Source organism: Myripristis murdjan, chromosome 16, assembly GCF_902150065.1.
Source record: "Myripristis murdjan chromosome 16, fMyrMur1.1, whole genome shotgun sequence".
Lineage (NCBI taxonomy): Eukaryota > Metazoa > Chordata > Actinopteri > Holocentriformes > Holocentridae > Myripristis > Myripristis murdjan.
The window spans coordinates 4,525,322-4,537,102 of NC_043995.1; the positions used below are offsets into that span (position 1 = coordinate 4,525,322).

General features: G+C 41.0%; 2 protein-coding genes and 1 long non-coding RNA gene across 3 annotated transcripts; all 3 read left to right on the top strand.

The window, feature by feature from the left end:
• The first annotated feature begins 371 nt into the window (after positions 1–371).
• On the top strand, positions 372–1,528 carry LOC115373963 (uncharacterized). The gene is made up of 3 exons (XR_003929577.1): positions 372–407; positions 1,187–1,315; positions 1,464–1,528. It is a non-coding gene; the product is annotated as an uncharacterized LOC115373963 (long non-coding RNA).
• Position 1,529: 1 nt separating this feature from the next.
• On the top strand, positions 1,530–7,409 carry macf1b (microtubule actin crosslinking factor 1b). The gene is made up of 15 exons (XM_030072067.1): positions 1,530–1,634; positions 1,762–1,917; positions 2,014–2,220; positions 2,380–2,499; positions 2,588–2,757; positions 2,897–3,056; positions 3,769–3,963; positions 4,408–4,533; positions 4,786–4,929; positions 5,152–5,340; positions 5,430–5,544; positions 6,127–6,293; positions 6,461–6,623; positions 7,010–7,164; positions 7,287–7,409. Exons 1-15 carry the CDS (start codon positions 1,530–1,532, stop codon positions 7,407–7,409), a joined length of 2,295 nt encoding a protein of 764 aa, XP_029927927.1.
• Positions 7,410–7,583: 174 nt separating this feature from the next.
• Positions 7,584–10,713, top strand: LOC115373961 (microtubule-actin cross-linking factor 1-like). The gene is made up of 4 exons (XM_030072632.1): positions 7,584–7,668; positions 8,553–8,698; positions 9,954–10,074; positions 10,610–10,713. The coding sequence occupies exons 1-4, from the start codon at positions 7,602–7,604 to the stop codon at positions 10,633–10,635; spliced, it is 360 nt and encodes a 119-aa protein (XP_029928492.1). The 5' UTR covers positions 7,584–7,601; the 3' UTR covers positions 10,636–10,713.
• The last annotated feature ends 1,068 nt before the right edge of the window (positions 10,714–11,781 follow it).

Consider the following 11,781-nt stretch of genomic DNA (forward strand, 5'->3'; position numbering starts at 1 on the left):
AGTCAACCCAGTGCTAGAAACTTGACTCTAATAAAGTAATAGAGTCGTAGATTAATGGTTGAGTTTTATTAATTAGGTACACTTGTATTGGTGAAAGTGAAAGTGAAATACAATTTACAGATACCCTGAAGATACCCTTCAAACAATACTTTTGAACATATTTGGTTTTGCTGCAACAATGAATCTCCATTGTGCCCTCCACCCCAAAGGTCTTACGGAATGATGTCATGTCCCATGTCCGTACGGTGGAGTCTCTGAACCTGGCTGGCAGGGGGCTGCTGGAGGTCGGGTCTGGAGACAGCCCCAATGGCTTGCAACCTCTCCTGGAGCAACTCAACGAGCGCTGGGAGTTTGTCCGCTGTGAGACTGAGCGCAGGCAGCTGGAGCTGGAGAACAACCTCAGCCAGGTGAAAAGAAAAGAAAAATAGAGGATTCAGCAATGGATCATAATGTGAAAGTGACAGTAACATATATCAGTATTATCCGGTGTACTGCAGTGCTATTGCCATAGGTTACATCCGAAGTGGGTCTGTTTATCAGTGTATGATGGCGCCCTCATGTGGTCACTATTTGCATGGGAATTGGAGAAATATTTGTTGGAAAACATTGTCATAGAAGGGCAAGCAAGTCTGAATTTGGGCTTGTATTTTTCATGATTACAATGTAGGGCAAGATCAGGCAAAAATGTCCAACAGTGTATTTTAAAGCCATATCAAAAAAAAAAAAGGAGGGAAACGTTCAGGACAAATGTTCCCCCCTAAACTGACAGTTTGCTGTCCCACATCTATAAATGACCAAAAACACTACCTACTATCATTATACCCTAGCTGGCAACAGAAATGGGGATAAAGTTTTGGCAATGTAGCATATCTTTCATCAGTGTATGTTTAAATATGGTAGTCCTTAACATGGTAAATGGACTGTATTTACATAGCCCCTTTTCTACACCAACAACCGCTTAAGCATTTTAAGTGTAAATGCCTCACATTCAAACACACTGATGATTTGAGGTAGCCATGTTGCACATCAGGAGCAGTTGGTGGTTCAACGTCTTGCTCTATTCCACTTCAACACACTGTGTTTAGAGGCCCAGGATCAAACCAGGGACCTTGTGATTATTAGACAACCCTGCTGTCTAATGAGCTGTGCTGCTTAAGCCTTGGCTAATGCATTGTTTTTACCACAGGTGCAAGATGTCACGATGGAGATTCAGGATCTTCTACAGTGGCTGGAGAACACAGACCTAAGACTGTCCTCCTCCAAGACCATGTGGGGGATGCCTGACTCTGCCAGTGAGAGGCTCAGTGCACACCTGGTGAGATCAGTCAGCCTTTAGTCAAAAAATTAGACAAGATCTTTCTTAGGGACATACTGTAAATTAATATATTTACTGTCTCTTTTCAAACTTGAATTTTCCCTAAAAAAAAAACATTAATGTCATTATTGCCTATCCTTCATGATAGGAACTATGTAATGAGATGGAGTCAAAGCTTCATGCCTACACAGATGTGAAGAACGCCATTCACAGGATGCTGGAGAACAGCAATGTTGTTCGGGGATCCAGCACCGAACACAGCCTGTGTATTCTCGAACAGAAATGGGCGTCTGTTTACAGCAAGGTCCAGGAGCGCAAGGTAGACAAACTCTGCATAGCCATCATGTATTACCTTTGTTACCTTTGTCAGTACCATCACACAAATGTATCATGAGTACATCCTCACACTGAAGTGTCATGCTTTGAAATCGTTCTTTTCCTCACAGGTAAAGCTTACAGAAGGCTTGAGTCTGGCCAAGGAGTTCCACAGTAACATCCAAGAACTACTTACCAAGATGGCCAAGTGCGAGGAGTCCATTGGGCTTCTTCCTCCTGCCAGTTTTGTCCTGGATACAGTCTGTGCTCAGCTACAGGATCACAAGGTAGGTCTTTTTATATCTGCTTCAGATCCAGATTTGCATCCAGATTTGGAAGCATTTCTTTTTGGTGTAAACATTGAAATTCTTGCATCTGTACAGACACTGGTGAATGAGGTGAACTGTTATGGTGAAAAGAAGACCACGGTGGAGAATGCAGGCTCCAGACTGACAGAACTGAGCAGGAAGGAAGACTGCGATGTGATTCAGAACCTAATCATGACTGTTCAGGACCGCTACAAAAAGCTACAACAACGCACTGCAGAGAGAGGCAGGATACTGGAAGAGGTCAAAAAGAATGCCAGACAGGTAAGGATGCTATTATATTAAAGTTTAAAGCCAAATGAAAGCTGCTGTGATCAAAAAATATGTTCTTGCTCAAATTCTAAAACTGTAGTTTGACTGTGACTTGTGCTCAGCAGAAGAAGTTTTGTAAAATTTATGTCTAATGTCTTTCTCATGTTTCAGTTCAATGAGTCTTGGCGCCTGCTGCTGGACTGGATGACTGAGGTTGAACAAACTTTAGACACGCATAAAGAGATCGCTGTGTCCTATGACGAAATCAAACAGCAACTGACTGAACAGAAGGTGCACTAGGCATTATAACAGATTTCCTTGGTTATGCTACGTGTTTATGACGATGCATTTATTGATAAGCTGATTGTTTTGTGTTTAGGAGTTCCAGAAACTCCTGAGGTCAAAGAGGCCCATGTACGATGCCACACTGAAGAGTGGTCGCAGCCTTCATGAGAGGGCGCAAACCAACCAAGACAGACAGCACCTGGAAAACCTGCTGGCTGAGCTCAAAGATGCCTGGGACACCATCAGTGGGAAGTCTTTGGAGAGGTATGGGACGCCGTCACATTAGACACAAATCCAAAGGCAAATCTCATATCTACCAAGTTGAAAGAAAAAAATATGATTTTGTTGGCTAACGTAATGTAGACTTTTTTACCAATTTGATTTTCTGGTATTTCTCTCTCAGGCAACATAAACTAGAGGAGGCACTGCTGTTTTCAGGCAGATTCACCGATGCTCTCCAGGCACTGAATGACTGGCTATATAGAGCAGAGCCTCAACTAGCTGAAGACGTTCCTGTTGGTGGGGACAAAGACATGGTCAGCAATCTCATAGAGAAACACAAGGTACACCACCCATTATGCTTTTGAAGGTCTTTCGTTTATATTTCGTAATGTCGACAGAAATCATCCACTGCTTCATATATATGTTGGATGTTTTTTACAGTTTAACATGGGCATGAAAAGTGATTGAATCATGATTCATTCATTCTGGACTTAAGTGTAGCATTTTTAAACATGGTCATGAGTTGCTGTGGTTACCATAAACAAGTGATGCTAGGTTGAAATGACTGCCAACTTATATCTTATGCCAGTTTGTGCTTGAGTTTCTCCAAACACCACAAATCTCGCTGCTTTCTGGCACAAAGTGGAGCTGCCACTTGTGCCCTCTCCCCTGCCCTGGCATCTTTGTCTTTCATGAAGAGTATAAACAAGCTAGAAGTAGTTTTTCCATTGTCCTTTCATTCACTCCACCATCAGCCACTGCAAGAAACTCAAAACTTTAGCTGCAGCACTGGAACAGTGTCCTCTTCCTGTTTAGTGCTGTAATTACATTTGCCTTCAAATTTGACTCTACATCTGTCCTCCATGCGGTGGTACATAATGTAAAATGCAGAGGCCAGTACAAGCTGCCACTCTTCTCAGTGATCATCTTTGTTTGCAGTAATTATTATGCGTCAGAAAATTAAAGTGGTAATGATTTATTGATGTTAACATGCTGATATTATTCTCAGTACTGGAGGCAAATGGTATTCTCAGCAGTTTCTCTTTCTCTCAGGCTTTCCAAAAGGAGCTGGGGAAGCGAGCTGGGTGCATTAGGACACTGAAGCGCTCTGTTAGGGATCTGACCAGGAGCAGCACAGCTGATGCCCACTGGCTGCAGGAGCAGATGGATGAACTGGAGAGTCGCTGGGAGGCTGTGTGTAAATTGTCGGTCACCAAGCAGGACAGGCTGGAGGCTGCACTTCAGCAGGTACATCTAGTAGCTAAAGGAAATCATTCTTCTTCAACTAACATTTTCTGATCTATCCATAAATTGAAATTTTGAATTATTGTTAGGTTGAGACGAATTTGAGTTTTTAAACACTCATTTCTGGGCTTAAGTTGTCAAGACATTATTTTGTGCTATTATTAAATAGCTTTATATATGACCATTTTAATGCTGAAAATGACAAGTATAAAATGTTAACAGGGCGGAAAAGTCTCTGGAACAGCATTTCAATCATGGGATCAAAGTACAGTACATATTCAAAGTGCTGCATTAGAATCAGACCAAGAAATTTACTTGTAGCCGTAATCACAGAGAAATTTCTATTATATCAGCAGCAGATGACTAGTTGGTATCTATTAATAAAAGTCAATACAGACTGTAGATCAAACCCTAATTCTTACTAATCTCAATCTTTGTTCCTGCAAGGCTGAAAAGTTTGATGGTCTTGTCCACACTTTCATGGAGCGCCTGACGGAGGCAGAGCGGGTACTGAAATACGGGGTCATACCTGAGGAGGAGGAAGGCTTGCTTGCCTTCCGCAGACAGCATCAGGTCAGTAAAATGCAATACTTTATTACTCCAAAGTGGTAATTTTGTCCTACTTGGCCTCCTCAGAAGAGGGCAAAGGTCAGGGTCGGCTGCTAAACAACAGGAACTGATAAGAAGTCAGTATCTGGCTGAAGGACATTTAAGCAGGCTGGATTACTTGCCAACAGAGGATTGAACCCAAATCACCAAGTTGAAGGATGTGCACTCTGACCAGTAAGGTTGTAAAATCTTGAATCTGTCTGCCCTTCTATGCAGGAGTCAATGAGTGCTCTGCAGGCCCAGGAGATGGAACTGGAGAACATCAGGTGTCTGGGTGAGGAGATCCTATCCTCCTGTCACCCAGACTCCATAATCACCCTCAAATCTTGGATCAGTGTCACCAAGACCCGTTATGAGGAGGTACATGGTCTCATGATGGCATAATAAACATTTGTAGCCATGCCAAGACATAATGATAAAAGAAAAACACATAATACATAACAATATGGATGCTATATGAGTTAGCTTTCTGAAAGAGAGTAATTGTTGCAGTGCCTTGGCAGTTTATGCCACTATGCAATGCCAAGATCTGAAAGCATCTAGATGTGACTGGTGTGTGTTTCTTACACTACTTCGTGACAGGTTCAGACTTGGGCTTTGCAGCAGGGCCAGAAGATCCAGTCCGGTGTGGCAGCACTGGAGGCAGAGAAAGAGGAAGTCCAGAGGCTTCTGGACTGGATCGCCTCAGCAGAGGAGGCCCTCAACCTCAGGGAACAAGAGCCGCTGCCTGAGACCATTGCTCAGAATCAGGAACTGATTGAGCAGCACATGGTATGATTTGAAGAAAAATGTACCACTTGGAGAAGGCACAGAGGGGAGGTTACTGAACTCTGATATCACTGAACCATTCCTCTGCACAGGTATTCATGGAGGAGCTGAACAAAAAGGTGCCAGAGGTGGAACATGCTACGAAATCCTGCAAACACAAAAGCATCTCTAAACAGCAAGCTTCTCCCAGCAAAAGGCCCCTCACAAGTAAGTCAGCATGGACCAATGACTTTATCCAGTGACAGAACGTTTTCACGACAGCCATTTTGACATGGAATAGTAGGATAGCTACATGTGTTACTAATGATGTTAATTAAGGTTACAGTCCATATAGGTCTATGGCATACAACTATAATCAATATTATTAGTAAAACCTTCCTATTTCATGTCAAAATGACTGTTGTGAAAAAGGTTCATTCTATACTACATGGTTAGAAAGTGCAATATGTAAGATATTTAATGAAGGGACACTGTATCCCACATGTTGCATGTTTGTACTTACCAAAGATAGCAATCATTAAAGTTGAAAGTGACAGAAAGTGATTTCATAACAAGCTAAAGTACTGCCAGAAACAGGCCAGGAAGAGTGTATGTCATACATTTTGACTAAGTGTGTTGCTTTTGTGTTAATTTGACTGTTATTCAGAAACAATAGATGTCAGAATGCCTTCACTGACCAATCAGAATTCAGCTGTGCAACAGTGATATACAGGATATACAGGTATAAAGGTTATAAAATGGAGGAAATTAGTTCACCAATCTGATTGAGATGTCTTTGTCTATATGCAGAAAGAAGGAGCACTCAGAAGATCCAGCCTGCTGCACACGTCCCCCTGGAGCACCTTGACCCCCAGACCCCACAGCTCAGTCAGCTGGTCAGCCACTGGCAGAAACTTTGGCTCCTGACTGCGGCGAGACAAAACCGTCTGGAGCAACACCAGCAAGCACTCAAAGAGGTTATTGTCCCTTTTGAAATGTCACTGTAAAATGTTATGGGTTCAGGTGCCAATGGAGCAGCTCTACAAACTCCTTAGAATCCTATTCTTCTGCTAGGTTACCAGTTTTGCTCAATGAAATATTCACTTGGAGAGATGCTTGATGTTGATTTCTTTCGTCTGGACAGATGGAAGAATTTGCAAACTTCGACTTCAACGTTTGGCGAAAGCGCTATATACAGTGGATTAGCCATTTGAAGTCTCGGATCCTAGACGTTTTCCGCAGCATCGACCGGGACCAGGACGGGCGCATCAGCCACAAGGAGTTCATTGACAGTGTCCTTGCTTCTAGTAAGGCTTGCTCACTTTTCAGTGTTCTCTAACCCCATGTATCTCTCACTGTGGGCTGCCATGAATTTCATAGGTTAGCAGCTGAATTGGATAAATAACATGCGTTTTCATTCAACACCACAAAGACCAATAAATAATGGTTGAAATACATGGTTTGTGTTGTATTAGATGTCTCCAAAATTTGTTTATTACTATATTTTCACTATCTACTTTTCAAAAGAGATAGTGAGAGATGATGAATTACACCATGGGCAACAGAGCTGCTTTTGAGCATTAATTATACTAAAATTGCATATTCATGGCCCACTTACTGCCAAATATTTGCAATGAACTCAACACAGTTTATTAAAAATAAGGTTGTCTTCAATATGTCTCTTTTTTTGTAGAATTTCCCACAAACTCTCTGGAGATGAATGCAGTGGCAAACATCTTTGACATGAACGGCGACGGCTTCATTGACTACTATGAGTTTGTGAGTGCGCTACACCCTAGCAGAGATCCATACAGGAGAACTCTGGATGCAGACCAAATCAATGAAGAGGTGGGACAGTGTGCAATGGCTACATCAAGACATATAAGTACAGTTTTATTTTTTTGTTTTTTAGAGTGGTTAATCCACACGGGTGAGATGCTAAATCTTGTTGTTAAATCTCCGTCCTCCAGGTGAGTCGACAGGTATCCCAGTGTAACTGCCCCAAGAGATTCCAGGTGGAGCAAATAAGTGCCAACAGATACAGGGTGAGTGATTTTCGTTCTCAGACAGCTATTCAGAAAATGTTTCCGTAAAGTCGCATTTTCATTAGAAACTCAAAATTCATCAACAGAAAATCCCAGAAACGCCGTCTGCACTTGTCTGTACCTGTCTGTACTTGAGAATTCGAGGTGATACAATAACTAGAAACGTATGTGATATTTTGTACGCTGCAGTTCGGGGATTCCCAACAGCTGCGGATGGTTCGGATCCTCCGCAGCACCCTGATGGTGAGGGTCGGAGGTGGCTGGACCGCTCTGGACGAGTTTCTGGTCAAGAATGATCCCTGTAGAGGTCAGTAAAGAAACACCACCACAGAACCTCTAATAACTGATGGAAATATACCTCAACAAAAGACAGCACCAGACAGAGATTGGATTAGAGAAAAAATATTATTTATTTTGATCCACAGTAATTGATATTGATAATTGATTGTGACTCTCAAATTTACACAAATTTATGGCCTAAAATTATTGTTAAAATCGAATTCTTCAAATGTTAATCTTAAACCACATCTGCTCTGCATATTCTGGAATTTACAATTTGACTTACAGGCTACATTTTCTTATTGCTGCCATGCGAAGACAACAACACTGCTGCAGTTTTGCAGTTGTTAAACGCTTGTGACACTACATGTAGCTTATCTTTTTGGTAAAACATTTTTTAGATTAATATTATGCTTGAATTTAGAGACCAATCGTTCTGCTATATTTTTTTTGAACAACTTCTGCCAGGGACCTGTCTTTTTTCTTTTTTCTTTTTTTTTCTTTTTTTTTTTTTTGTTTTATTTCATACAGATATGACCTAATTATTATAAAAGATCTGGTCATTAGTTATTCTTTATTATTAGTCTTTATTTGGATCCCCATTAGCTTCCACAAGTGGTTGCTAATCTTTCTGGGGACCATATAGAAAACACAAACAATACAAATCTGTAGTGTATAAAATGAAGAAATAGAGCTACTACAGCCAGAACGTAAACAACAGTTAGATGAGTAAACTGATTTTACACTCCCTAAAGTGGACAATAAAAATTATAATTAAAAATAAAATGGTAAATTGTCCAAAAGAAAGTGTCAAACTACTAAGCGACTAAAAACAAGAACAAGACAAATGCTTATTTTTATTTATTTACTGTTGATTTCATTGTTTTTCCTCCTGTTGTATGTCACCAACAGTAAAGGGTCGGACTAACCTAAAGATCAAGGAGAAGTACTTGTCTCCTGCTGGAGGCTCCTCAAAGGGTTTGACTGTCAGCAGGTCCAACTCCAGCCTCAGCCTCTACAGCAGTGCCTCCGCCCCCACCAGCCCCATGACACGCAAGGTGAGCTTTATGCTGGAGCACTTCACCATGCTAGATCCATGACATGCATCCAAGACAATATCCCAACCTTGTATCCACCAAAACCGCCTTAAATTAGCCAAGTGGAAGTGCCGTGGATTTTTCTCATAGGTGGTTATATAAGGATCTGGAATCAATAAATTGTCCTTGTGCATTTTTATTATTCAGCGCTGAAGAGGAGAACCAAGCAGAGTGCAAGGCAGTCTGCAGGACAGTCCTGCAGAGTGGTCACAAGCAGAGACACTGACACAAAAAATATCATACAACAGTTCAGTACCTCTGCATCCTGTGTGAACACAGGTGGCGCGTGCCATTTCCAAATTAGGTAAAGGAGACAAGGCAAAAGTTCAAGCTCCTCAGAGTAAAGGCTCAAGTCCCTCAAGTCAAGAGTTCAAGTTTCTAAAAGAAAAGAGTTCATCAAAAGTTTACGCGTGCAGACCGGGGCTGTTGTCTGGGCTCATTACAAAGGAAATACAAGCGTAGAAATAGAAATAGAAGCGTCGAAATTACACAGAAAACGGAACATAGATGTTGCCTAAGTGTAACAGAGGTAATCAAGGGCATACTAACTAAGCAAACATGAGCAGTAAATTTCCATTACATTTGCAGATATGAGCAGTAAATTTCCATTACCGAAGCATTTTAGATTCCCTTAAAATGACCAAAGGTTGTGGAAGAAAATAAATGAAAAGTACCACACTTAAAGAAAGTTTCAAACCTAGTAGGTTTGAGGGCTTAGGCAAATGTTATTGTGTGTAGTGATTACAATTCACAATCAATGAATGTAAAAAATGCACCATTGAACCATTTTATAAGAAGGTAATGAAACCGAATTTCATGATCAGAAACTGGAAGACACCGTCTCCTCACATCCAGTAAGGTGTGCGCTTGGGTCGTGAGCTCTGTAGCTGCATAGTTTTTGTTTGAGAGGTCAGAGCAACAACAAAATGCAGCAATGATGGCACCGAAAATGTTAGCCCTTCCCCTCCATCCCCCTGTTGTCTCTCAACTTCCATTTCCTCAGAATTATGTCATCATAAGTCTGGCTCACTAACAGGAAATTAAAGTAGAAAAAAACAAAACAAAACAAAAAAGTAAGGCAACCACAAGATAAAAGAGCTGTGTTTGTGTTTAAAAAGTGTTTTGTGTTTTATGCTTGATTCTGCCTTTTTAAATGTACTGAAAAAATACTGACAAAAATGTCTGAAATTGATTGACCTTAAATATTTTGGTCCAGGCATTGCTCCGCAGGAGTTTATCGGGTGACCGCTGTATCCGACCCAGGAGCTCCATAGCTGCTTTGGGATCTGATCTACAGTTTGCCACTCCAGGGGAGGACAAGTCCCCTTCACCATCAGGTGAGCCAATCACCACAGTTATTTTTTAATCGTATTAAAGCAAAATTGAACCTTGGTAGAATGTTGGGTTGTATAGTTACCTGGGTGTTATGAGTCCACATGGTGGTGAAACATCCTCATTAGCTGCTCTGCACTCCACTAGGCTGCTACTCAGCAATACTGGATTTGTACCTCTGCATTTACTTCAATACAGCAGCAAAACAGGTCTCAAGTAACGCTTTTAGCACATAAGCAAACACAAACAAAGTGGATTATGTCAATATAAAAAAACAAGTATGCTTTTTTTTTTTTTTTTTTTACACATAGTTGCAATTTATTTATGAATGTGCATCAAATCATTTTTTCTTAGTGTAAGGTTACTACATGGACTACATTAGGAGTCCAGGGAAGCAAGGAGCAGCGAATGACAATATTTCACCACCATGCCCACCCAACACCCCACCAAAGTTCAGCTGTGTTTTAAAGCAGTTTGGTGCTCTCTTTTAATCTCAGAGATGGTGAGGTTACCTTGTCCAGTATGTTTTCTCTCTTTCAGAAGAAGCCGAGCGCTTGCCCACATGATCACCTTTGCCTCTGAGCGCCATGTGCTTGCTACAGCGGCGGACCCAAACACAGCCTCAGGGTCCTGAAGCAGAGGCCAACAGAAGACAAGTGATAGCGGCTGCACAAGCAGTCCCTCAGTCACATCTCGAAAACAGACACTGAAGGCACACGGCTGCAGACGTCACCCGGCGGTGATGCTCATGGGCCTTTAGCTTTGAGACCTCTGCTTGAAGATAATGCCTCCTGTGTACGGACATTGTGAGTTAAGTTCTGATGCAATAAGAACATTTTTTTTGTCCCCTAATGTGTTTCATATATCAATATCTGATTGCGTAGAGAGTAGGAACCGAGAAGATCTGCATGGACACTTACTGCATGGTACCCACTGTCAAAATCATATTTTATTTTTTGCAGCTGCCTATTACTTTGTGGTTATGAGGATGAGCTGTGTCTGACTGCCAAATCAGATAACCCAAACAAACACAACCTTTATTTACTACCTGGGTAATCCAACCCAATAACATGCCCAGTCTTCAGTCTTGTGGTGTAACTGATTTTAGAAAATGACTTACAACTAAAACATATTTGCAACAGAATTATACTGAAATGTTTTATTGTTTTTGCACCACTGAGCACCCAAAAGTTGAGGATACCAAAATGATACGTAAGTGAAGGATGTGCTGTGCTTCACCTTTGTGATTTTTTTTTTTTTATTATTTCATTCCATAAAGAAGACATTGTTGGCAGGGCCACATTGTTGTCTTTCATTTTTTGGCACCATATTATAAATATATGATGTGTTTTTAAATATTCTGTAAGTATTGTTTTAAATGCTGCAGACTGTAATGAGCAATGCACTGAAGTAAGATGGGTCATTGTTGATTTGTAGAGATTATTTTCTCAGGTTTGGTTTTGCCATTCGGTGTATGTATTTCTGTGGAACATTACTGTGAGAATGTAGATGTGTTGTTGAATTTCTTGATCATACTGACTGGATACGCTAGGAGATTTTTGTTTAGCAAAAATTTCTCTCCATAACAATGCACTTTCCTGTGTTCATCTACTGTAGAGTTAAGTGCATTATTTAGTTGATCAAGTGGGAACTTTGGCAGTTTTCATGAGTAGGAGAGGGAATTATCAATAACAATAACACAAATTGTTATT